Source organism: Pseudoliparis swirei, chromosome 3, assembly GCF_029220125.1.
Source record: "Pseudoliparis swirei isolate HS2019 ecotype Mariana Trench chromosome 3, NWPU_hadal_v1, whole genome shotgun sequence".
In the NCBI taxonomy this organism is placed as follows: Eukaryota; Metazoa; Chordata; class Actinopteri; order Perciformes; family Liparidae; genus Pseudoliparis; species Pseudoliparis swirei.
Window position 1 is genome coordinate 6,998,946 of NC_079390.1, and position 27,922 is coordinate 7,026,867.

Sequence of the window (27,922 nt, forward strand, 5' to 3'; positions counted from 1 at the left end):
GAACTACTACAGGTACTGCAGCCGTCACCTCCACTTTATAATCCAATCCTGAACAGCACATTGGTACGACAATACAATTTGGGTGGTGGGGGAAACTATTTTTCTGCATGTTTTCCGTCGAAAAAGAGATTTTTTTTTCAATCTAAATGGGATTCCCCTGGTTAAATAAAGGTTTAATAATAATAATCATCATAATAATAATAACATTTGTAGTTTTGTCATTAAAAATAGTGAATGCTCACCTACACAGACCAAACTGCTCCTGTGACTCTGACACCACACGTATCAAAAGCTCAAATCCAGTGGTGTTGGTCCTCACTTCTTGAACACCTTGTAAACGTGGTTGTTCCAGCGTTCAATGCAGATCTCACTTGAACCACTAGACTGCAACCTTTTCTAAGAAAACAGCTGCTCGTATTCAGCATGTCAAACTCTACTGTATATCCCTGAATTATCTCACTAGTTTCTACCCTTCATACATTCTGCTTGAGAAAAAAAATACACTACACGCAACAAGAACCTTTTATATATATATATATATATATATAAATATATATACAGTGAAATCCATGGGAGTTAGAGTAATGTTTGATATGGCAGTATATATACTGGCATGCTTTTTGTGCGGCTTATATTGACCACAGTTGGGCAGTATTACAATGAGATGCTGAGGGGAAATATTTTCTGCCAACACATAACTAAAAAAATTAGAATCTATTTCTGGTCCGATTAATAACCAACACCATAGCTGCACCTTCCTACCTTTTCCACCTCTCAGACAGCCTGAGCTGACATTGTGTACTGTATTTTACACACCCACACAAATATCCAGGGGTCAATCAATCATTCATTCAATCAATCAATCAATGACAATACTAGTGGAGACAGGCGGACAGTGATGATTCTTAACTGGTCCCTCACTGAGTATTGAGTTGTGCTCCTTGTCGATACATATAAAGACTTCATGTGCCCCAAGATCAGTGGACTGAGTCGAGTATGTCGATGTTTCACATAAGGAGTTATGTTGATACATCATTATATGACATGTGAGGGGTTTACTAAGCATTTAAATACTGTGCCCAACATTCAGCACCCACATTCACCCACATTCACTCACATTCAATGCTACTCCTTCAGGGTAAATATCCAGTTGTCCATAATAACCACGGTTTGATTTTGAAATTAGGAATGGCTCAAAGCACCTTATAAACATTTTCAGTAATTAGAAAATCAAGTTTAAAGGGCGGTCAAAATAATACCCTGAATTTATTCTCACGGTTTATATAAAAACAGAATTTTCTTCCAGTTCAGGTTCTTTGTGACCAGTCAGTCCAGTAACTCTACGTGGTGACATCTTCAATCCAAAACAAATATCTCTCTCTTCATTTCACTCACATTGTGAGTTCCAATTAAACTTAAAAAAAACTCAACTGATTGTTTCAAGAAGGGCTCTGGTTGTGGCTGGTCCTGCTTTGGCTGCATGATGTGAGGTCATGGCTGTCCTGTACACTCCCCATGCTCACAGTGCAATCGGTTACTCCATGCCGTTCCGCAGCATCTGATTGGCTGCGATGAGCATGACACTGATGATGAAAGCCATAGCGAAGGCGCAGATCAGGCTTTTCCTGACACACGTCTGTCGATTCTTCTTCTTAGGATGAACTGAGGGGAGTCAAAGAAAAGAGAAAAGAAAAAAGAGACAGGAGTATTGTTGTTATTCTTTATCCGTAGTTTGTGCTTCTCATGGGACGGTGATTAGCTAATTCATTGATCAGTTTATTGACGATAATGTAATGATACAAAATAAATATAAAATACAAGCTTAAAGGACAAGTTAGAGTGCAATATAAAGCAAGAGCCAGGTTGTAACTGGCACACATAACCAGCTGTATATAGTAGATTTTACACTTTGGATTAAATAGACAAGTTTTAAGATATCAAGTTGCGTACTTTTAAAGGGGATGATAGGTAGATTATTTCGAGGGAGCAGATACATTTCACATAATTTCACATCCCTTAACAGTGCTAAAGGTCACGATCTCCCACCCACGCACAGTCCGAACAGCGAATATCACATCACAACCGAAGCTAACACGATGACTACAGGAATAAAGCTGGTGAATGGATTGAGTTATGGTCAAGACATTTTAACCTGTGTGTCAAGATGCACCGCCGAAACAAGTAAACATGTTTTGCTACGTATCTGTGACCCAAATCATCAGTGGAAATATCTAAAAAAAAAACTATCAATATATGAAGGGCACACACTTGTTCTAATACTTTCTATGATACAGCAGAAACAAAGACAAGAGGACGGACGTGGAACCTTTCTGCTACCTGTGGAGGCTAAAAATCAGTCCCCCCCCCCCCCCCAAAGAGATAATCTCAGGAGATAGAAAAAGAAAGAGGAGCAAAGGAAGATGTGTTGTCCAAGAGCAAGAACCAATAGTTTCCTCCCTGTCAGCCTCCTTGTCATTTTGTTATACCACACGCTGCATCAATAAATCCACTCAGAGCTCTGACTCGTGGATCTGAGAGCGACTGTGAAAGGCGTTGAAGTCCTGACAGACAGGAAGAAGATGGGAAGGAAGCACGCATGAAAGAGGGAAGTTGAGGATATGGGAAGAGGGTTAAATGTAGGGAGTGATTCAACTGTTCCTTATAAGAGAGGCTCTTTACCTCTTCATCCCTTCTTCACTCTGCCCCTTCCGACTTCATTTCTTTCAATGCTTTGCTACGGTACCTCTCACTAACTAGTTCCCTCGACAATTTTGTGAGGGAGAATGCCAAACCAGCAGTTCCCTGATCCCTTCTTTAGCCTCTTATCTCCTCCTTCACTGTCCCTTCTCTGCTAAGTTTCTCCATTTATATAATATCACATCTTTTGCTTTTAATATGCCTCTTCTCAGGATCACAGGTTACAGAAGAAACCGCCCGTAGTGGTTTTGTGTTGGTTGAGCAGCAGATAAAAAATGACGCATTTCACCGTGAGCCTTTCCAAGCATGATTTAGAAAGTCATTTAGAAGTGTGTTGGTTAAAAAGCGCTGGAAGTGTCCTCCACTTAGTTTTTTCCACTTTATCCTTACTGAACAAAAACTTCAGAACAAGTGTCCAGACTGTTGCTGTGCGATCGTACCGACTCTCCCTCACCTTTCTTCTTGCCAGTACTCTCTTCAACATTGCTCTTCTCTGTTTCCCTCTGCCTCTGTTGTGTGGTCACCAACAAGTAGTTACAACTTTGTGATGATTATAATTCTGTGTGCGTACTAATTAAGCAAGCAAGAGATAACAACAATAAGCTGTTAACTAGCTGTGACTAGTCATGTTGCCTGATGTCTTATTGGGAGGGTATTTTGTTTCATTTTGCCCTAACCAATAAGTAGTGACACATATTCCCCACGGACATTATTTTAAGTATTTAAGCTCCTCCCATCTAAGCGCTTAATCTCTCATAAACAGCCACAATAAGCGTACCAGACCGACATGAAATGATGAACAAATTAGAGATGTGGGTATGAATTCACTGGGACCTGAGTGGGGACGAGAATCCGACTGGTTCAACCTTTTTTAACATAAGCTACGCTGATTGTGTACTCATAGCACACAGATAAGAGAGTGGTAAGAGACACGTGTGTGTTTCCCAAAATGTCAAACGACCCCTTAATCACTTTGATAAAACGTACATTTAAATATTCAGATCAATGTTGGGAGAATGTTTTGGTCATGGATACCTTTACTTACTCGCAAATTACAGTACAAACTCAGTTTTTACAAGTGTATCCCTGTATATAAGTAGGCTACAGGTATTCATAAAAGCAAAGTGTCCACGAGAAGAACTTCCTCACCTCCCTCATACTCAGGGCAGTTCCCTGAGGTTTCATTGAGACTCTCCTCCTCGGTGATGATGATGTTCTCTATGTCCTTCATTGTCAGGTGTTCCCGGAAGGCGTGGAACAGCACCTGCTTCAGGTCATCCAGAGACAGCTGCTGCATGTCAAACTGCAGGGGGAAAAGGCGATCAATGCCGAGACACAGTCATCCACAAACTGCCTTCGCGAGGGCAGACACATATAGAAGAGGTGTGAAATATATAAGCTGCACAAATCTATGGCATACGAGTTTGTGTTGTATTGCCTGAATGTGTAATTTATACATAGAGTCACTTGCGATGGAACGGCATCATGATGCCTATGCATCACTGGTGCTATTTTTGGGTGCCTGGATTACTATGCAAACCAGTGTGTCTGTGTATGTGTACGTGTGTGGGTGTGTGTGTGCGTGTGTGTGTGTGTGTGAGTGAGGAAATACGGGCACATGTACGTCCCTTTAGGTTGCTGTATTCTCAGTTGTGTGTTCATGTTTGTATTTAAATGATTAATGGGCCCTGACCAATCCCTGACTCGAAGTCTGAATGTTAGCCTCTGTCCTATTCCCTGTCTGCCCTTTCAAAACATCACATCCTTCCTGTCACTCCCCAGCTAATACCCTCTACAACCCAGAGACATATCTTCACACACCATCCTCAAACCCTGGAGCAGCTATGACAAGATTAAGTACCTCAGATACAGTCTAAAATACAACCAGTTGCTTGGTTTAGCACAACAGATGGACATACTGAGGCAGGAGAATCAAAGAGGAAGAAAATAGGAGGTATATATCGAGAGAGAAAGAGAGAGGTGCATACTGTGAGATGAAAATAGGAAAGTATTGTGGGGTGATAGCAAATGAGACGAAGGAAGTAGAGTGGGAGCCGCAGATGGAGAAAACCGAACTGGTAGACACAATGTGGTCGAGACGTAAAAGAGTTGCGACGGTAATCTATGTGCATTTCAACGAGGGAACGGTATTTTCATCCTCGCTAGACCTTTAATACAGCATCCTTCATGCTCAACCACCTTAGGTAAAAACGGCAGATGTTGTTTACCAAATAAAAAACTGTACCATGTAGGACTAGGCATCAAATCTCAATATTGACAAATGTGCCCAAAATGTGTGACCATCAATTACTAAAAACCTGACCTTGAATGCCCGGTCAGATTTGGAGTTTATTTCTGAAACAGTTTAGCTCCACACCTTCCTTTTTTATTAGTTGTTTTCATCCTGTCTCACGAACTATCATGTCATTCCAGATCCTGCTTCCCATCTCGTCAGTCCAACTCCCTTCACCTGCCTCTGATCACTCCCTCGTTAGTCCCTCATTACCTTCACCTGGTCTTCATGCCCATCTCACCTGTTGCCCATTCTCTCATTAGTCCCCGTCTACTTAAGTTCCCTCACTTGTACTTGTCCTCTGCCAGATTGTCTTGTGTTCTTCTTGACCAAGCCTTCTAGCGTTACAAAGTGTATTTATCTGTTCCCGTCTGTTTTGTTCCTGCCGGTACTTGGAGTAAAGTTAATTATTTTCCAGTTCTGTCTCCTGAGTCGTGCATTTGGGTCCACCCTAATACTCCCGTGACAAATTCAAAGGAATAGTTTGACAATTTTGGGAAACATGCACGTTAGCGCTCTGACAGAGTTAGATGAAGAGATTGACAACACTTTCATATTTGTCCACTACTAACTCACTCTTTTAACGGGGTTATGTGCTTGTGGTATGAGACAAACAACATTACATGTTAATTATGGAGCTTCAGCAGTGACCAGATGCACCACAGGGCTTGTTTATGGGAACCATCTGAGATGCCGTTATTGAAAAGTGGAAAAGGGCAGGCACTTTCAAAAGAATACTTGTCATGTGATTGGATGAGCCATCTGTCAATTTAAATCTTGTCGCAGCCATTCAGGAGAAGAGCGGAAACATCTTTTTAATCAAGAAAAACCTTCAGTGTTGTTGCCTCTTTTCTAACTCGTGGAAATACTCCAGAGTTCTGATATGACTGGTGCTATTTGCAGCATCAACACTCGCACACACATTTTGTTATGCATTAATATTAAAATACTGTCTGTTGAAAAAGAAAAATCGATATTGCATGTCTGCTTCTGAGTGCAGTGACGTGCAGTCAGAATGCGCCCCCCCCCCCCCCCCCCCCACACACATAACAATAACCTGGAACATTTGAAAAGAAGAATCATTTCACATACAAACACCATATACACACTTAACACATAAATATAGTTGCATTACTCTTCACTCTATCATATGCAGAAAACTATTAATTAATAACTAGAGTTAAGTAGAAAAAAATAAAAGAGCCTGAAATCAATAACATTCTCAATTTAGCAAACTTGGATAAAACTAAAATGACTTTTTTCTTTTCGTTTTCAAAGGGCTTTTTTTTACAAAGACGCTTTTCCCCCCAAACAAGCATAAGTGACCAATTGAGATAGAAAAGTGGTCTGATACAGCAAAGACGGCTAGGGTTAGTTGGTTCATCATAAATTGTACGCTCTGCCAAAGTAAAAAAGAAAAAACACAATCCAAAATGTAATCTCGGCATGCTTTTGCCCATGGACTAACAATAGACGACAATTTTGTCTCAGATTAACCTTCAAAATAGGCCTACAGTATATTTTCAATAATAATTTGATAAAAAAACATGTATTGAATTATTTAATTTCATATGTGATTTTACCTGGAATTTATATGGTCAAACTAAAATACTGATTTGGTGTTTGACTGCATGCTACCCTGTGAGGCCCCCCAGGGCAGAGAAGCAGGCCGGAGCTCTCCTTCTTCAGAATTGAATGGATGCTGGGAAAAGGAGGAACAACTCTTCGGACTGCAGCCGTAGGACAGACAACATGACAGCTCAGAGCAGGAGCACGGAGTATGTGCAATGCTCCTGTCTGTCTGTCACTGGGGGAACGCCACAGTGGAGCCGCAACCTGTTACAGCCAACAGAGTGATTTCTGGCCCTGAAAGCAATCCACAACCACAGAGAGAAAAACAGTGGCAGCCGATCACCATATCAAGCTGTTGCCCAGAGGACGCTGTTTGGCCTACATTCTTCACTAAAACCCCCAAAAAAGTGAAAACCAGTATCATGAAGCTAGTTATAACGGTCAAACAGTAGAGTTACGAGCCACATAATCAGAAACATGATTGAGACATGACATCTGTTGCTTCTGTCCATCCTGGAGAGGGATCCTCCTCTGTTGCTCTCCTGAAGGTTTCTTCTATTTCTTGGGAGTTTTCCCTGATCCGATGTGAGGTCCTGGGACAGGGATGTCGAATGTGTACTGATTGTAAAGCCCTCTGAGGCAAATTTTAAATTTGGTATATTGGGCTGTATAAAATGAACTGAATTTAATTTAATTGAAAATTTGAAAAACAAGAAATCATTTCCAACTCATTCACTCACTCACTCACTTACCCCCCCCCCCCCCCCGCCCCCCAACACACACACACATACATACTGAAGGAGCCAGGACACATCAATCAGTAGAACAGGTGCTTACACTCCGTCCCTCCCGTCTAATCCTTCCTGCCCTCGCACAGGACAAGCTAGTTTCGCCAGTCGTCCACCTGCTCTGTCTTCTGACCCGTCTCTAAAGGACAACCTGCAGGCTTAGTTTCTCTTATTCCGTTCTCCTTTCGCCTTGTTCTTCTGTCTCGCAGCAGTGCTGTCAGGCTTAGTTTGCATCATCAAGTTCAAGTTCAGTTGTTGCCTCACTTTGGACTAAAGAGCTTGAGATGACTTACGTTATGTTTAATAAAGAAAGCAGAGGCTACAATCAACAATTAATTAATTCAAATTAATTAATTCGATCTCCATAAACAGAATCAGTCCCAATTGAATGTGATGAAATGCAATCTGAAGCAAAAACATTCCACAGTTGAGGCACTAAAACCAACGAGGCCCTGTTCAAATCACTTGTTTAAATAAGTGGACCCACGACACTTGTATAGCACCTTTTATAGAAGATATGCACGCCAAAGTGTTTCACACATAAAAACACACATGATAAAACACAGATATGAGGAAAGTAAGACAAAATAGAAAAACAGAACGGCTGTCGCTCATGGGGGGGGGGGGGGGAGTGGTCGTCTCGTAACCACAAGGCCCCCGGTTGGATCCCCGCTCTCCCCATAAATTGCATGCTGAAGTGTCCTTGAGCAAGACACTGAATCCCGGGATGATTTTTTTAATGCTCCTTAATATCTAACGATGGGTCGAAGAATTTCCCCACTGTGGGATTAATATATACTATTTTTATTATAAGATGGAAAATAAAACCCACACTAACAATACTATTGAAATCAGTACCATACATGCATAACACTTCAACAAAACAATGCAGCATCGAACGCTCTCAATTATGTCCGACTGCCTTCCTTTCTTTCTACATCAGTAGATATTTACATTTTTCAGACAAAAATTCTGAATACTGCATTGAGAGCACCTCTCAGCCAATCAGTGCCTTGTTCTCAGAGGCTATAAATACCACACAACAGAAGCTACTTTTCCCGATGGACACAGTCTAATCACCGGTCTTGATTACACCACATGTATTATTTTATAACTACCCCAGAACGTCTTTCCTAAGGTGAAACCTCACTGTGGGTCGGGCACACTCACTCACACACTCACTGACTCATTCACACACTCACTCACTCGGTCCCCCCTAAGTCTGAATGAGGATTTGGCCCTTGGCGAGCAGTGGCCGGGGACATACTGAAGGAGCCAGGACACATCAATCAGAAGAACAGGTGCTTACACTCCGTCCCTCCAGTCTAATCCTTCCCGTCGTCCACCTGCTTCGTTATCTGACCCGTCTCTAAAATGTCACCCAGAGGGAAATCCTGCAGGCATTGTTTCTTTTATTCTGAACTCCTTGTCTTATTATTCTGTCTCTGCAGCAGTTCTCGGGCTTAGTTTGCTCCTCCAAGTTCAAGTTTCTGTCTCACAATGTCAACACATGTACAAAGTTGCACACATGCCCTTTACTGTACGAGCACACATACAACCATAGGGGACAGATTTTAGCACAACATTGCAGGTGAGATACGTTATTTTTTACCAAAGTAAGCAGAGGCTACAGTCAACCACAAATAGATATTGGATGAATTTTGTCCACAGAAACAAAATCCGTCACAAATAAATGTGATAAAATGAAAAATATTCAACATTTGAGGCACTAAAACCAAAGAGGCCTCATCCCAGTCACTGTTTAGATACCAGTGTTAAAATAATTGCACTCATGGTATACACTTTGGATGAAACCATCCACGAAATGGCAGTTCTTATGTAATGTTTTTCACTCTAAGTTTATTTTCAGTATGAACACTGCAGACAGCAGTGATATTTCGGCTATTTTGTGCCACTTCCTTCATCTCAGTCTTTTTTCATGAATACTGACAGTTGGTCGACCTTTACACAATTTTAACTTGAGCATTTGTAAGGTGTTTTTGACACAACATGAATGCAGACTTGATGTCTACAAGTTAAAATCGTCGGCCATTCTATTTCCACACTGTGGATATGAAGGGACATAATTGGCTGCTTGGAAGGATTGTCCTCAACCTCAATAAAATGACATTGTATGTTTTTGAAGTGCTTTGCAGGAGCAAGAACCGAGATTGGGGCGTATATATTGATTGCCTCTCAACAGCTCTCAAAATATCGACGGTGAGCCGGCAGCTCGTAGCTAAAAGTGGGGACAACGGAGTGAGCAGTTCAAACAACCAGCTAATAATGTCTTACCAGGGGCTTATCAGCTGTAACTGTATGAAAGTAGCACACAGCAGCGTCCATGAGCTAACCATAAAAAACATACGGTCTGCCCAGGTGGAAAACTGTGAATACCACACACTCTATTCCCTCTACTCAGGTCGACATTACTCCACTACATCTTTACATAGAACATAGTTAGTTGCTGCCATGTTCAGAATATTAAACACAGATCCTTCAAATTAATTTCACCTTTTTTCGACAACGTTTTCCAAGTCGCAGAAATAATGCGTGTTCGGTCTAATCCACAAAGGTGAAAATAGCGTGACGGTGTGTATGTTACTGGAGACATCTTGGAGAGAAGGTTCAGGTAACTTTGACGCCCAGAGACCATGACTGGAGGCAAAGTAGTTATTCGACATTTTGAGATTTTGTTTTGCTTTGTTTGACGAGAGGATCAATAAATACCCTTCTCATGTCGGTCTGATCAATAGAGTCACTTCATTGTTATTAAAGCTGGACCCCGTTGGCCCATGTGTTTGTGTCTACTGGGGACAGTCATTTTTAAAATTGGTGCAGTATTAAGGGAAAACACTGCAGCTGTCAAACAGGCTGCACTAAGAGTGCTTGTTTTAACCATTTACAGGCTCAGATTGTTATTATAAGGAAGAACCCTACAGAGAAATGCAATTGTTTTTGTTTGATATTGTGTCGTGTGCTTTGCAAGTTGGAGAGAGGAGTCTTGTGTTGTCATAGAAAGCGGCGCTAGTGTTATCTAAAAGATGTTCGATGTCACAACTGAACATTCAGCTGATTTCTTTATAATATGTTGTCAGACACGACAAATAAAGATCGTCCTTCACTGTTAGTGAAAGCATATAGCGTAGCATCGGCCATCTTTAACAAGGAGCTGACGACTAACCGGCTCTGCTCCATTGACTCACAATGGTGTTTCAGCTGCTCTTCATTTTTAGGCTTATATTGTGGATTTCAAGATAGTCGCGGTTAACCGTTGTGTATTAGTGATACTCTTTACCCGGAGAGGTTGGAAGATATACGGTTATAAAACTGTATATCTTTTCACAAACGTTCATCATTAACATCATTATCAAGTGTCATTTTATATTCTACGCAAGCTACTGAGGGTTTACTGATTGTACTCACATGGTGATTTTTCTTTTTAATGATAGTGGATAAAGACCGAGCTGATTTGGGGAAATAGGTTCCAAATGGTAAGCCTGTAAGACCTGTGTCACGGTTAGCGAGGTGCAAGAGCTCATGCACAGAGGAACTGGACTGGACTCACAGTGTGGATAACAAAAAACACTGTTTACTGAGGCAAAAAGGTTACAAAAACAACAAAGTCCAAAAAGGGGCAGGCAGGGAATCGGAGGTCAGGGCAGGCAGGTCAGGAACACACAGGGCACAAGGAAGACAGAATTAAAGACAACAATCCAGCAGGAGACAAGGGAAAGACTGATACAATATATAGGGGGGGGGGGGACAGGTGTACGACATGAGACACTAACGAGACAGGCGTGGCTGAGGGCAGGTGCAGGGAATGAAACAATCAAGGAGACAGGAGACACAGAGAAGAAACAGAGGAGACACAGAACAGGGTGTTACAACCTGTCAACTTAGCTTAGCATAAAGAGTGGGAACAGGACTGTTGGTAGCCTGGCGGCAGTAACATCCTTGAGTTATACTTCTAAAGGTCAGCAAAACCCTAATCCTAAACTCAAATGATAGTTGTTGTTTTCCATCTTTATGCACCGTAGCTTTATTTGGGGATGCTTACTTCTGTATTTTCTGTCAGCAGACATTAGCTTTTTCAAAGCAGATATCTAAATCTCTCCAGCAGCTTTTACTCAGAGCATGCTACAAAAAAAAAAGAAATGTTTTTCAGATATTTCACCTGAACACTAAATCACACAATCACCTGAACGCATGACATGTAGTCCACACACAAATGTCCACAGAGTGTAATTACACTCAGAAACGACTAACTCTAGTCTCGATACGAAGAAGTGAATCATTATAGGATATTGGACCACTTATAGCTGCCGGGGGACGTTTTAGGATGCACTGAGCACCTATCTCCTCTTTTCTCTCTCCTTAGGGATGAATTTTCATCTCTCAATCACACGTTACTAACTCTGCTTTCTCCCCGGAGTCCTTTTGACTTCACGTCTCATGGGGTCATCGGACCCTATGAGACGACATAGATCCTATCTGCTGATGGATCATCGAGGTCTGGGTCGTGGAATTCCTGCTACCGATGACGCCACCGTCCTGTTGAGACTCTGCCCACTGTTGAGACTCCGCCCACTCCTCCTCTCTTCCTCCATCTGCCTGATGGATCGTGGAGGTCTCCATCGTGGAATATGCCCACTATGAACTATTCATACACTCTGTCACATTCATTGAATGTATTTAAACTCTAAATATGTCCTTCTGTACACATTACATCTATTGCATCTGTCCACCCTGGAGAGGGATCCTCCTCTGTTGCTCTCCTGAAGGTTTCTTCCCTTTTTTTCCCTCTGAAGGGTTATTTTGGAGTTTTTCCTGATCCGATGCGAGGTTTTGGGGCAGGGATGTCTATGTGTACAGATTGTAAAGCACTCCGAGACAAATTTGTAATTTGTGAAATTGAGCTATACAAATAAACTGAATTGAATTGAATTGAATGATGTGCCTCTTTCTCTTCCATCTTTCTCTTTCTAATACAATGACTCTCCCTCTCCCCCTCTCCCTGTCTCACTCTATTCCTCTCTCCCTCTGAGGTCTGTGAAATATAAACAGACACACACAAAATACACACACAAAACACTGCTCTCACCATCCCGAGAGATACACTTCCTCCCACTATTCCATCCCCCTTTCCTCTTTTCTCTTCCTATATTCTTCTGCTCTGCTTTCATTGATCCCTCTCTCTCTCTCCTATCCTGCTTCTCTCTTCTTCCGCCTCCCATTTTTCCTTCCTCTCTTCTTCCTGTTTTCTTTCAGTCGGTCTCTCTATTTGTGGGACGTGAATATTTAAAATCAAACCTGAGACAAACACTATCTGCGACCTTCACATCACATGCTCTCACCCCTTCCCGCTCTCCTCCTTTGAGATTTTCCTTTATATTCCTGTATCTTTATGTGGGGCACACCCCCCCCCCCCCCATCCTCACATATTTTCCACATGTCTTTCTCTCATCTCTTTTCAGCCTCGCTGGCATGCTGAAGTCTGTCTCGCTCCGTCCCTCCTTCAGATGCAACGTGTCACATTTATAAAAAGTTTTCCATTTCACACGACTCGGAAAGTCAAGTAAGTTTTCCGACGCATGAGTGGCATAGATAGAAGTGATTGCACAATAAAAAGTGAAGAGAAAATCTATGGAAATGGGGCCCATGTGTTTGTAACCTGAAACACACAAACACACACACACACACACACCTCCTCATTTCAGTGAGTCACCCTCTAAATGTTTCTCCTCTCATTTGACTCAAGGAAAGCAGAACTGCTTCCTGAGAGCTGTCTGCTCAACCAGCCGTCCTCACACTCAAACCCCCTCCCTACACACACACAAACACACACACACACACACACACAGACGCACACTTAAAACCCTGCACTTTTCATTATTGTCGCATGTCTTACCTAAGAGGCAAACAAGCACTTTGAGAGCAACACATTTTCAATCAGGAACAATTTTCAAAAATAAAGCGAGCACGTTGAAAAGCATGTCGATGAGCTGCAGCCGTTATAACATCTGAGACAAGTTTGGACACTTGAAAGCACACAAGCTCAGACTTTCCTCATACTGGGGCAAATCCCTAAAATCTTCATTATGCAAATACCCTCTGGAACACTCTGTGGATAACACACACACTCACATACATACACACACACCCACACACACACACACACACACACACACACACACACACACACACACACACACACACACACACAAACAAAGAAATAAACTTAATTCTCAGCAGGTATCTTTTCCTTCGAGGCCTTTAGTTAAAGGAAAAAAAGTATCTGTTTTTGCCAGATAACAGAATAACGATGTGTGTGTGTGTGTGTGTGTGTGTGTGTGTGGGGGGGGGGGGGGCACTTAAGTAGGAGCATGCTTTTGTTGAGTTTCTGCAGAAACTACTAGGGTTTGTGCTTAAGGATGTAAGCTTTGACCTGACTGCTGAAATGCACCGTGAGAGGTGAGGCAGAGTTAGAAAGAGGATTAGGATAAGAGTTAAGAGTTAAATGATAAGGATGTAACTCGTAATCGATGGGGGATTGTGAGTAGGATGCCAAACTCCAGCGTTGGGAGGAGAAGTTTTTGTATTTCACCTGCCAGAAGATGTTGTCGATGGTGCTTCCGAGGAATCCTTCTCGGTTGTCAGATGACAGAAGTTTGGGCCCCAGTATCGTCATAAACTCCTCAAAGTCCACCTGGCCGTCCCCTGCACACACACAGACACACACACACACAGACACAGACACACACACACACACACACACACACACACACACACACACACACACACAGAGACATACCGGGACAATAGAAAATCAGAAACAGGAAAGCTGGCTGTCTAGAACTAAATGCTGCATTTTATGCTGAAGTTTATTCGCTTGCCGAAACAAAGAGAAGCGCCCTGAGGTAGATCAACAGATGGATGTCCCCTCATGCATGACAAACACACATTCATCACCAGCACTAATTCACCTTTTAAATAAGGTGTGTGAAGTTCTATGCAAAGTCATGCCCGTGTACGTGTGTTTCTATGCGAGCGATTGCAGATAGCGCTTACATTGGTTTTTTTTTCTGTTGAAGTGACAATTTTAAGTAAACATTTGGCAATTTTAAATTCAAGGGACACAACTTGTGTTCGCATTATGTATTCTGCTTTTTAATAACATTGAATAGCCAGTGTCCCGAGGAATTAATACTCACAAATGTACTCACAGATGTGTAAACATCCCCACAACAGCATGTCTTATGGCTGAGTAACTGCATGAACAACTTACATTATATGTGTCGCTGATATTGATATTACCACCCTTGCAATCTGACAAGTCTCAGTGCTGCTGTGTTATTATTGGAAGTAAGATACAACTCTATTTCACGGGCCTGTAGTTTCTGAATAATTAGAACTTCTCTTGAATGAATCATGTAATTTCGTGCTAATGCAGGAAAACATAAAGACAATATTTAATCAGTAAAATTGCAATCAATTCTAATAAACTGCTTTTGTAATTTAGTCTTCTAGTCAATCTGCAGCAGGCCAGCTGAACAGACACGAACGTAAGATGTGTCCAAAGGAAAGCATGCAATTCAACATGTAAGGAGAATTATGTTTTTGATAATCTTTAGTTAGGTTTTAATTGCTGTTCCTTTTTTCCACCCACATTTAGTGCCAAATTACACATTTCTTTGTATGAAATGTCTTGGAAATGATCAAGAAATTACTAACAGAATAATATTATTACAAACAGCATTAATTCTCTGTGCTGAAACCTGACTGCAGTTTTTTTAAATTGTAGCGTCAAATTTGCGTAATATAATCTTGTGTTTTAAGACTACTTTGCCATAAACCTTAGGGAAGGATAATAATTAAATGCAAGAGATTAGTGGATTAAGATGTCCGAAGGGCAGGGCTTATTGACGAAATGAATCATCTGAGAGACTGTGCATGTTGTCTAAGATCTGATAATAATTGTCATTCTTTAATTGATTGTGCTTAATTAGTCGTGGAGATGATAGAAGTCAGAGGTGGGGGACGATTAAAGAGCTATTGTCAGATGCTCTCAGATGGTCAGACTCGTGGAGGCAAAAGCAAGAAAGCTTTTAGCTTTGACCTTTGATATTTTCCGCAAGCTGTGGAATCAAAAGCAGGCCGATAAGAACCAATTGGGAGATTGAGTGGCTTGTTTGTGATTCAGGGATGACTTTCGGAGTAACTGCAATCTTCTGTGGAGTTACGAGCACAGCTGAAGTTTAAGGAGCAGCAGACGAGTTCTCTCTTCATTGTGCAGGGGAATTTATTTTTGACAATTGTCCACCTGCTGCTATATTCAGGCAGTTTAGAAACTGCGGGGACATTTTGAAGGTGGCAGTAACACAAAATCTAATTTCGTCTAAAACAATTAGAAGAGGCGTTTACTATTTTGTCCTCTTTTAACAGCGTTCATTAACAGGACATAAACATTTAACACACAGCAAATATTCATACGGCTTGCTTTTAATGAAAGGAACATATTTTGACTTGTGTATATAATATGTTAATACAGACGTAACAACAACAGCAAACATTATTCACACAATAAATGTTAAACAGCCTGTGTGTGTGTGAGTGAGTGTGTGTGCGTCTGCGTGCTCTGTGCATGCACCTGTGAGTCCTTTGCCTCACCATCCATGTCCAGTCTCTGCATGATGATGGCCAGCTCCACTTCACTGGGCCCTCACCTCGTTTGTCAGTAAATGCTTCGAGAGGTTGGTCAAGGACTTCATTTGTTCCATGTTGCCTGCCACGCTGGACCCATGGCAATTTGCATATCGTCGAAAACAGATCCACCGGTGACGCCAATTGGTGCCTTGGCACTTCACCGCCCTTTCCCACCTGGAGGGGAGGAACTGTTGTGTCACCGAATGCTGGTTGTGGACTACAGCTCAGCTGTTCCAACACTATTATTCCGCTTCAAGCTCGACACCAAGCTCAGAGGTCTAGGCCTGCACTCTACCATGTGCAGCTGGATACTGGACTTCCTGTCGGCCGCCGCCAGGTGGTGAGATGGGCAGTACCACCTCAGAGGCCGTGACCCTCAACACGGGAGCCCCTCAGGGGATGCGTGTTGAGCCCTCTCTCTACTCACTGTACACCCACGCACTGCACGTACGCCATGCACAGCTCAACGTCATCATCAAGTTTGCTGACAACACAACAGTGTTGGGGCTGATCACCGACAGCAGCCAGACAGCCTACAGGGAGGAGGTTGGGTCACTGGTACAGTGGTGCCCAGGGAGAACAGCTCTGCCTCATCCTCAACGTCAAGAAGACCAAGGAGCTGATGGTAGGTTCACAGGAAGCGGAGGAGGAGAGCACGACCCCCATCTCCATAGACGGAGTTGTAGTAGAGAGGTCAGCAGCTTCAGTTCCTCGGCGTGCACATCTCCGAGGACCTCACATGGACCACGCATTACCACTCACGTGGTGAAAAGGGCCTGAAACAACGCCTGTATTTCCTTAGGCGACTGAGGAAATTCAACACTTGGCCCCCCGCATCCTCAGAACATTCTACACCAGTACCGCCGAGAGTGTTCTGACAGGTTGCATCACCGTCTGGTACAGGAACTGCACCGCCCTGGAGCGTAAGGGCACCACAGAGGGTGGTGCGTTCGGCACAGTACATCGTTGGAGGTGAGCTTCCTCCATCCTGGACATATACACCAAGCGATTGCAAGTGGCCAGGAGCCAAAAGGATGATAAAAGACAATAACCACCACGGCCACAAACTGTTCACCCTTCTAACGTCAGCGCAGGGCGATACCGCAGTATCAAGTGCACACAAACAGACTGAGGACAGCTTCTTCAGTCAGGCCATCAGGCTGCTGAACAAGGACTGAGAGCTTCATTAACACTATACACCAGAACATATTCTGTGAATATCTATGGCGTATATTTTATTACATTTTTTATATATATATATATTGTGTATATATATTGTATGTATATACATATATATATATATATTGTCTCAAAAAAGTGTATATTTTATTACATTGTTTTATATATATATATCGTCATGATGTATATTCTATTACATTGTTTTATATATATATTGTTAATACTTTCTTCTTTTTTTGTGTGGATATTGTATAGTTTATTCTCATTCTTATTCTTTTTTTAGTCTGCTACTGCTGTCGGGTGTTTTGCACATAAGAATTTCACAAACCGATTATACTTGTATAAAAGGGGATGTGACAATAAAAACTTGAAACTTGAAATGATAGTTGTTGTTTTCCATCTTTATGCACCGTAGCTTTATTTGGGGATGCTTACTTCTTTATTTTCTGTCAGCAGACATTAGCTTTTTCAAAGCAGATATCTAAATCTCTCCAGCAGCTTTTACTCAGAGCATGCTACAAAAAAAAAAGAAATGTTTTTCAGATATTTCACCTGAACACTAAATCACACAATCACCTGAACGCACGACATGTAGTCCACACACAAATGTCCACAGAGTGTAATTACACTCAGAAACGACTAACTCTAGTCTCTATACGAAGAAGTGAATCATTATAGGATATTGGACCACTTATAGCTGCCGGGGGACGTTTTAGGATGCACTGAGCACCTCTCTCCTCTTTTCTCTCTCCTTAGGGATGAATTTTCATCTCTCAATCACACGTTACTAACTCTGCTTTCTCCCCGGAGTCCTTTTGACTTCACGTCTCATGGGGTCATCGGACCCTATGAGACGACATAGATCCTATCTGCTGATGGATCATCGAGGTCTGGGTCGTGGAATTCCTGCTCCCGATGACGCCACCGTCCTGTTGAGACTCTGCCCACTGTTGAGACTCCGCCCACTCCTCCTCTCTTCCTCCATCTGCCTGATGGATCGTGGAGGTCTCCATCGTGGAATATGCCCACTATGAACTATTCATACACTCTGTCACATTCATTGAATGTATTTAAACTCTAAATATGTCCTTCTGTACACATTACATCTATTGCATCTGTCCACCCTGGAGAGGGATCCTCCTCTGTTGCTCTCCTGAAGGTTTCTTCCTTTTTCCCTCTGAAGGGTTATTTGGGAGTTTTTCCTGATCCGATGCGAGGTTTTGGGGCAGGGATGTCTATGTGTACAGATTGTAAAGCACTCCGAGACAAATTTGTAATTTGTGAAATTGGGCTATACAAATAAACTGAATTGAATTGAATTGAATGATGTGCCTCTTTCTCTTCCATCTTTCTCTTTCTAATACAATGACTCTCCCTCTCCCCCTCTCTCCCTGTCTCACTCTATTCCTCTCTCCCTCTGAGGTCTGTGAAATATAAACAGACACACACAAAATACACACACAAAACACTGCTCTCACCATCCCGAGAGATACACTTCCTCCCACTATTCCATCCCCCTTTCCTCTTTTCTCTTCCTATATTCTTCTGCTCTGCTTTCATTGATCCCTCTCTCTCTCTCCTATCCTGCTTCTCTCTTCTTCCGCCTCTCATTTTTCCTTCCTCTCTTCTTCCTGTTTTCTTTCAGTCGGTCTCTCTATTTGTGGGACGTGAATATTTAAAATCAAACCTGAGACAAACACTATCTGCGACCTTCACATCACATGCTCTCACCCCTTCCCGCTCTCCTCCTTTGAGATTTTCCTTTATATTCCTGTATCTTTATGTGGGCACACCCCCCATCCTCACATATTTTCCACATGTCTTTCTCTCATCTCTTTTCAGCCTCGCTGGCATGCTGAAGTCTGTCTCGCTCCGTCCCTCCTTCAGATGCAACGTGTCACATTTATAAAAAGTTTTCCATTTCACACGACTCGGAAAGTCAAGTAAGTTTTCCGACGCATGAGTGGCATAGATAGAAGTGATTGCACAATAAAAAGTGAAGAGAAAATCTATGGAAATGGGGCCCATGTGTTTGTAACCTGAAACACACAAACACACACACACACACCTCCTCATTTCAGTGAGTCACCCTCTAAATGTTTCTCCTCTCATTTGACTCAAGGAAAGCAGAACTGCTTCCTGAGAGCTGTCTGCTCAACCAGCCGTCCTCACACTCAAACCCCCTCCCTACACACACACAAACACACACACACACACACAGACGCACACTTAAAACCCTGCACTTTTCATTATTGTCGCATGTCTTACCTAAGAGGCAAACAAGCACTTTGAGAGCAACACATTTTCAATCAGGAACAATTTTCAAAAATAAAGCGAGCACGTTGAAAAGCATGTCGATGAGCTGCAGCCGTTATAACATCTGAGACAAGTTTGGACACTTGAAAGCACACAAGCTCAGACTTTCCTCATACTGGGGCACATCCCTAAAATCTTCATTATGCAAATACCCTCTGGAACACTCTGTGGATAACACACACACTCACATACATACACACACATCCACACACACATACACACACACACACACACACACAGACACACACACACACACACACACACACAAAGAAACAAACTTAATTCTCAGCAGGTATCTTTTCCTTCGAGGCCTTTAGTTAAAGGAAAAAAAGTATCTGTTTTTGCCAGATAACAGAATAACGATGTGTGTGTGTGAGTGTGTGTGTGTGTGTGGGGCACTTAAGTAGGAGCATGCTTTTGTTGAGTTTCTGCAGAAACTACTAGGGTTTGTGCTTAAGGATGTAAGCTTTGACCTGACTGCTGAAATGCACCGTGAGAGGTGAGGCAGAGTTAGAAAGAGGATTAGGATAAGAGTTAAGAGTTAAATGATAAGGATGTAACTCGTAATCGATGGCTGATTGTGAGTAGGATGCCAAACTCCAGCGTTGGGAGGAGAAGTTTTTGTCTTTCACCTGCCAGAAGATGTTGTCGATGGTGCTTCCGAGGAATCCTTCTCGGTTGTCAGATGACAGAAGTTTGGGCCCCAGTATCGTCATAAACTCCTCAAAGTCCACCTGGCCGTCCCCTGCACACACACAGACACACACACACACAGACACAGACACACACACACACAGACACACACACACACACACACACGCACACACACACACAGAGACATACCGGGACAATAGAAAATCAGAAACAGGAAAGCTGGCTGTCTAGAACTAAATGCTGCATTTTATGCTGAAGTTTATTCGCTTGCCGAAACAAAGAGAAGCGCCCTGAGGTAGATCAACAGATGGATGTCCCCTCATGCATGACAAACACACATTCATCACCAGCACTAATTCACCTTTTAAATAAGGTGTGTGAAGCTCTATGCAAAGTCATGCCCGTGTACGTGTGTTTCTATGCGAGCGATTGCAGATAGCGCTTACATTGTTTTTTTTTTCTGTTGAAGTGACAATTTTAAGTAAACATTTGGCAATTTTAAATTCAAGGGACACAGCTTGTGTTCGCATTATGTATTCTGATTTTTTAATAACATTGAATAGCCAGTGTCCCGAGGAATTAATACTCACAAATGTACTCACAGATGTGTAAACATCCCCACAACAGCATGTCTTATGGCTGAGTAACTGCATGAACAACTTACATTATATGTGTCGCTGATATTGATATTACCACCCTTGCAATCTGACAAGTCTCAGTGCTGCTGTGTTATTATTGGAAGTAAGATACAACTCTATTTCACGGGTCTGTAGTTTCTGAATAATTAGAACTTCTCTTGAATGAATCATGTAATTTCGTGCTAATGCAGGAAAACATAAAGACAATATTTAATCAGTAAAATTGCAATCAATTCTAATAAACTGCTTTTGTAATTTAGTCTTCGAGTCAATCTGCAGCAGGCCAGCTGAACAGACACAAACGTAAGATGTGTCCAAAGGAAAGCATGCAATTCAAGATGTAAGGAGAATTATGTTTTTGATAATCTTTAGTTAGGTTTTAATTGCTGTTCCTTTTTTCCACCCACATTTAGTGCCAAATTACACATTTCTTTGTATGAAATGTCTTGGAAATTATCAAGAAATTACTAACAGAATAATATTATTACAAACAGCATTAATTCTCTGTGCTGAAACCTGACTGCAGTTTTTTAAAATTGTGGCGTCAAATTTGCGTAATATAATCTTGTGTTTTAAGACTACTTTGCCATAAACCTTAGGGAAGGATAATAATTAAATGCAAGAGATTAGTGGATTAAGATGTCCGAAGGGCAGGGGCTTATTGACGTAAAATGAATCATCTGAGAGACTGTGCATGTTGTCTAAGATCTGATAATAATTGTCATTCTTTAATTGATTATGCTTAATTAGTCGTGGAGATGATAGAAGTCAGAGGTGGGGGACGATTAAAGAGTTATTGTCAGATGCTCTCAGATGGTCAGACTCGTGGAGGCAAAAGCAAGAAAGCTTTTAGCTTTGACCTTTTGATATTTTCCGCAAGCTGTGGAATCAAAAGCAGGCCGATAAGAACCAATTGGGAGATTGAGTGGCTTGTTTGTGATTCAGGGACGACTTTCGGAGTAACTGCAATCTTCTGTGGAGTTACGAGCACAGCTGGAGTTTAAGGAGCAGCAGACGAGTTCTCTCTTCATTGTGCAGGGGAATTTATTTTTGACAATTGTCCACCTGCTGCTATATTCAGGCAGTTTAGAAACTGCGGGGACATTTTGAAGGTGGCAGTAACACAAAATCTAATTTCGTCTAAAACAATTAGAAGAGGCGTTTACTATTTTGTCCTCTTTTAACAGCGTTCATTAACAGGACATAAACATTTAACACACAGCAAATATTCATACGGCTTGCTTTTAATGAAAGGAACATATTTTGACTTGTGTATATAATATGTTCATACAGACGTAACAACAACAGCAAACATTATTCACACAATAAATGTTAAACAGCCTGTGTGTGTGTGAGTGAGTGTGTGTGCGTGCGTGCTCTGTGCATGCACCTGTGTGAGTCCTTATGCCTCACCATCCATGTCCAGTCTCTGCATGATGATGGCCAGCTCCACTTCACTGGGCATGTAACCCAGGGAGCGCATGGCCATGCCCAGCTCCTGTTTGGAGATGTATCCATTCCCATCTCGATCCAAAATACGAAAGGCGTCACGGATCTCTGCACGACAAACGAACAACATGTCACCACCGTATTGAACGTCAGTGTGTCTGCCTGACGAATCGGTTTATTTTCCTACAAATTTTAACGAGTTGTAAAAGTCTTACACATTGTAACAGTGAGTCATCACCAAATGAGTGAGTAACAGATTTTTAGCAGGTTCTGTAGACGGTGCTGACATGTGCTTCCCTGGTGACGATAACAGGCTTTCCCCATTAATAAACTGGATGTGCTGCATTCTATCTCTCAAGGTGATGTGGAACTAGCGCTCTCCTTTTCCTGCAGCCCTCCCCCCCACCCCCCTCTCTCTTTTCTTGCCTCTCTTACATCTTTATATACTTATTGTGATTTAAAAACCCAGAGGGTTCTGTATCAATCCCTCCACATAGCACAATCTCCAACAGCACTGCCAAGAGCATTTCCGCTTCTCTCCTCCCACATAAAAAGCTTTCTTCCGACTTGAAATTGTCAGTAACGGCACACAGCTCATGAGGCCTATATCTGTTCATGCAGCAGAATTACTCAAACCTCTGAGGACCTACTCAAAAATACCCTGGTCAATCTCCGGCTAATTACCTGCCAATCAGTTACTACTATCTGAGCGGAGGTGGCGCATCGGGCTGGGGTGGAGGTGGTCAAATGTATCGACGTCATAAAGACAACGGAGATAGGACAGACTTTGTAAGTCTAATGTTCAGCATCTTTTCACGGGCGATCATTTATTTCTGTGGATCTCGACACTTCATGGGCGGGAGAGGGTGTAATTTCAGCTGGCATTCGGCATTTGTACAGATTTTTGCAAAGAAACACAACTGAGGAGATGCATAGCCTGCTGCATGAAGGAATATAAATCAGATTGTTTTCCTAAATGAGGTTTTACAGAACATAGTTCAGGAGGGGAGACCACGCCCCTCATTCAGCCAATCATTCGAGCCGACGGTACTTAAACACGTCACACCTATTCACGCCCTCTTCGTCTCAGCGGCGACATCCCTCCCTCCCGACCCCGTTGTTGTCTTCCCATTTCTCTACTACAGGACTACGGGAACACCGGGGGACTCTGCACCGCCAGAGCTTCAGAAGAGACAACCCCCACCCACGAGTCTCCTCCCCCGCCGTTCCCTCTAACCATCAGATGTCAGCAGTCTCCAATAGCACCCCTCCAACCCGCTCTTCACGACCCTTCTCGTTCCAGACATAATCATCCCTTCATTCATTTATTTCACAATAAACCAACTGTAAACATGTATCACTGCTGGCGTGGTCTTCATTAGTGAACTGAAACAATGGATTTTATATGAATGTGTCTCCCTCGGGCTGTGTGTCAATAATATTCTCGTCCTGACATACTGGTCCTTCCTTCCTGTGTAATACGTCAGTTTTAGATCTGCCCCCAATGACTGTCTTTACTCCGTTCCATCGCACCCCCCACATAAGCCTGTAAAAATCCCCAACGGCTGATAACTAGACGCGATCGCCGAGCCACTGCCTCTCTCACTAAATACAGTGAGAATCAGAGGCGGCGGATTGGGAACGCGGGCAAGCGTGCAACCTCCCCAAAGAAAGTGAGACGTATTTGTATGCAGCTCAACAGTGAAGAGTACATTGTTCAATAGGGTACGAATGAGCTCGCCTGTGTTTCATGAATTCAGCCCCCAGGACTGTACGTGTCGTGACAGTGATTGATGAAATGCCTCAAAGCTAAAGGGACTGCCGTGTCACAGCGGCAGTGGGGCGAGAATCCCCTAGCGGCGGCGCTGGCACTCAGTGGCACTTGCCAGCAGTGCCACAGCTACTCAGTGGCACTGCCCCAGCAGGTGCCGCAGCTACTCAGTGGCACTTGCCGGCACTTGCCAGCAGTTGCCAGCAGATGCCACTACTAGTCAAAAAGTGCCACTACTAGTTAAAAAGTGCCACTGGTCTAAAAGTGCCACTACTAGTCAAAAGTGCCAGCAGACGGAGGGTCGGCCAGGCGCGTCTGCGGCATGTCTGCGCAGTGACGAGTCTGCGACGACTCAGTGACAAGCTCCACTGAAGTGCCCGGACAGCGGAATAAATCACTTTCATGATCACACAATGGAGGAGCTGCGGTTTAGCTAGATAGATAGCTAAAATAGCTAGATACACAGATGGATGTGTGTGTATATATATATAAAAGACACTAATTATATATATATATATATATTAATTAGTGTCTTTTTGTAGACACTTACTGACAATATGCAATAAGATAGTGCTGTACATTACTGCTGTACTGTATTTAATATTGTTTTGCTACTACTACGTTTCACTTCGTAACCTATTACACTTATATACCATGATATTGTAACGTCTCGGACGTTATGGCACTGATGACACGGAGACGGGACGACGTTATTAATCCTCCCTTTATTGGGCATCCACCAACACATACAGCGTGTTCCTCTCAGCTTAGCAGGTCGAACGTCAACAACAATGGTTCCCGTCAACCACCCTTAACTCCCGTTTTCCGACTGGTTAACCCCGCCTCCCCTCTACTCCGCCAATCACAGGCACGCCCCCTCGACCAGCACGCACGGTGCCACACTGTGATTGACAGCCACTTCACAGGGTCGCTACAATATATTACGAAGTGAAACGTAGTAGAAGCAAAACAATATTAAATACAGTACAGCAGTAATGTACAGCACTATCGCATATTGTAAGTAAGTGTCTACAAAAAGACACTAATTATATATATATATATATATATCCATCTGTGTATCTAGCTATTTTAGCTATCTATCTATCTATCAATCTAGCTAAACCGCAGCTCCTCCATTCTGTGATCATGAAAGTGATTTCTTCCGCTGTCCGGGCACTTCAGTGAAGCTTGTCACTAAATCGTCGCAGACTCGTCACTGCGGCCGACCCTCCGTCTGCTGGCACTTTTTGACTAGTAGTGGCACTTTTAACGAGTAGTGGCACTTTTTGACTAGTAGTGGCATCTGCTGGCAACTGCTGGCAAGTGCCGGCAAGTGTCACTGAGTGCCAGTGCTTACACTTTAGACTAACAGTGGCATCTCCTCAAAGGAGAATTTCATGGAGGTATAACAGTATGACATGGTAAAAAAATTAATTATATATTTATTATTATTAAAGAAAGGCGGGTACATTATACATATCATGGTATATAAGTGTTATATATTACGAAGTGAAACGTAGTAGTAGCAAAACAATATTCAATATAGTACAGCAGTATTGTACAGCAATATCGTATTGCATATTGTAAGTAAGTCTAAAAAAATACATTATCTATGCAAGTCTGTGGCACTTGCCACAGACTTGCCACAGACTTGCCACTGAGGTGCCAGTGAGGTGCCAGTGAGTTGCCATTGAGTTGTCGGTGCCAGTGATTGCATTCGCCCTCTCTCCACAGCGGTGATTAACTAGCCTTCTATCTGCGCTAACAGATGATCCTAGAAGAACCTCTGGTGTCTCTTTGAAGTGGGATTAGGAGTTTTCCGATACTGGAAGCAAACGCCGTGGATATATCGTCCACATCAAACAGTCCAATTGGTTGCGTTGGATCTGCGGTTGACAAGGCTTCGATAATTTCTCATCATGATGTCTGGAGAAATAGTCCAACTGTAATTGGCCTGATAGCGCTGCATCACCGCGCACGTCCAGACGATTTCGACCTTCTCGCTGCCCTTGACGAAACTAACCGACTGTTTTCGTGAACTGGCTTGTGTCGTGCACAAGGGGCATTGGATTAAAAGATTTAGGCTACAAAGTACTTCATACCAAAGCTCATTCGAGCAAACTACGATCGGCCACATGTTTAAACACAAACAAACAGCCTCCACCAGAAGCTCTCACGCTCTCTGTCTGCGCTCAGCGTCAGGGTTAGCTGTTGCCTTCCCTCCAAAGCAACCTGTAAGAAAGATATTCACTCATTGCCGTGTACACGCTTTGTGCAAACGGCAAAAGGTACAACTCCTTTACGTGGGTAACAGATTGTATTTGGAAGTAATGATGCTGCTAACAATCAAAGTTATTATTTCCCTATCTGCCTTTGTCTTCTTTGCATCACACATTTAGCAAAACTTGTTTACAACGCAGCTGTGCGGCAACCAGAAGAATGGCATTGATCGTGCTTGTTGCCGCAGTCTTTATTTATTCTTTTAGCAATGTTTCCGCATGCCAAGATCTCAGGAATTACTTTGGAGAGTACAATGTTATAATAGCCGATTCAATCAATGGCCATGAAACCCATCTTGTTGAACATTAGTTTTGCTTCAATCATAAGGGTGTATCAGAAAAACACGAGTCCTTTTTGATGCAATCATATTGGGAAATGTTACTTATTCGGCCGAACCGAAGGCCTCTTGTTTTGACTGTAGAATAACATACTTGTGAAAGATAATTGTACGGAGGGATTTCACCTATGATTTGATTGTTTACAGACAAAACACATGGCTGTGCTTTACCTCAAAATGTCAAAGTGCAGTTTTGTTTTCATACAATCTTTCATGCAAACTTCATGAAAAATGGATTGATAACTTGAATGTGCAATACAATATCAATACACTGGTGTCCTACTCCAGGCTTCATCATATATATACATATATATATATGTATATATATGTATATATATATATATACATATAAAATAAATATATATATATATTTATTAAAAAAAAAAATTTTTTATATATATATATATATTCATATTCATATATATTTCTTATTTCTCTCATTCTAAGTCTGTGACTGATTATAATTCAAAAGCAGCATAATTGGAAATGCATCCAGTCAAGATCTGATAAAATGACTGAATGGAAAACGTTTCCCCGGGAGAATTGAGGCGTTGTAACTCCATTGTTCCAGGAGTGAAACATGACTTGCCAGTATGCCTCACACTCTACTCTGCAGCCCCACCACCTGCCGCCCCTTCACTCTCTCTGTAAGCACACTCACCTCCCAGCTCCTCTGTGGAGATGCTGTTGAGCTGGAAGGCTTCGCTGCCCTCTGTCAGGGAGCTGCTCAGGTAGTTGTCTGGATAGAGCAGGCCCGCCCGCACTTGATGGAACGGCATCTTCTCCCTGCGAAGTAAACACACACACACACCCACAATCTAAATAAATATTGCGTGTGTGTGAGCGAGAAAACTATACAGGTAAGCGATATTTGTGTCTCAGTGTTTTGCATGTGTATTCAAAAACTTGCCTGCCAGCACGGCCATGAGCCATTTTTAGAAACACAAGCTCCTGCGAGGAACATTGTTCATTGCACTCTGCTTATGCTCACTCCTTGGAGAAACCGCTGTCTCCTCGTGGCAGAGTCACAGTGACACATTATGTAATCACATTATAATTCAATGGATTCTCAACAAAAAAAAGAATTCCACTGTTGTTCTGATAAACTGCCATCGGAGTCCATTCAATAACTCATTCTCTCGCTTGTGCTACTTGTTCTTTGTTTGCAAAAAGTACTGAAGTCCTGTCATTCGCTATCGTTTCCTTTAACCCCCTCACTGCCACCTAACACCTCGCCAAGAG

General features: G+C 42.5%; 1 protein-coding gene across 1 annotated transcript; it reads right to left on the reverse strand.

Moving 5' to 3' along the window:
• Positions 1 to 1,491: 1,491 nt before the first annotated feature.
• caln2 (calneuron 2) lies at positions 1,492 to 27,459 on the reverse strand. Its single transcript, XM_056411377.1, has 5 exons — positions 27,342 to 27,459; positions 22,257 to 22,400; positions 20,184 to 20,296; positions 3,847 to 4,000; positions 1,492 to 1,662 (listed from the first exon to the last, which is right to left on the reverse strand). The coding sequence occupies exons 1-5, from the start codon at positions 27,457 to 27,459 to the stop codon at positions 1,535 to 1,537; spliced, it is 657 nt and encodes a 218-aa protein (XP_056267352.1). The 3' UTR covers positions 1,492 to 1,534.
• Positions 27,460 to 27,922: the final 463 nt, after the last annotated feature.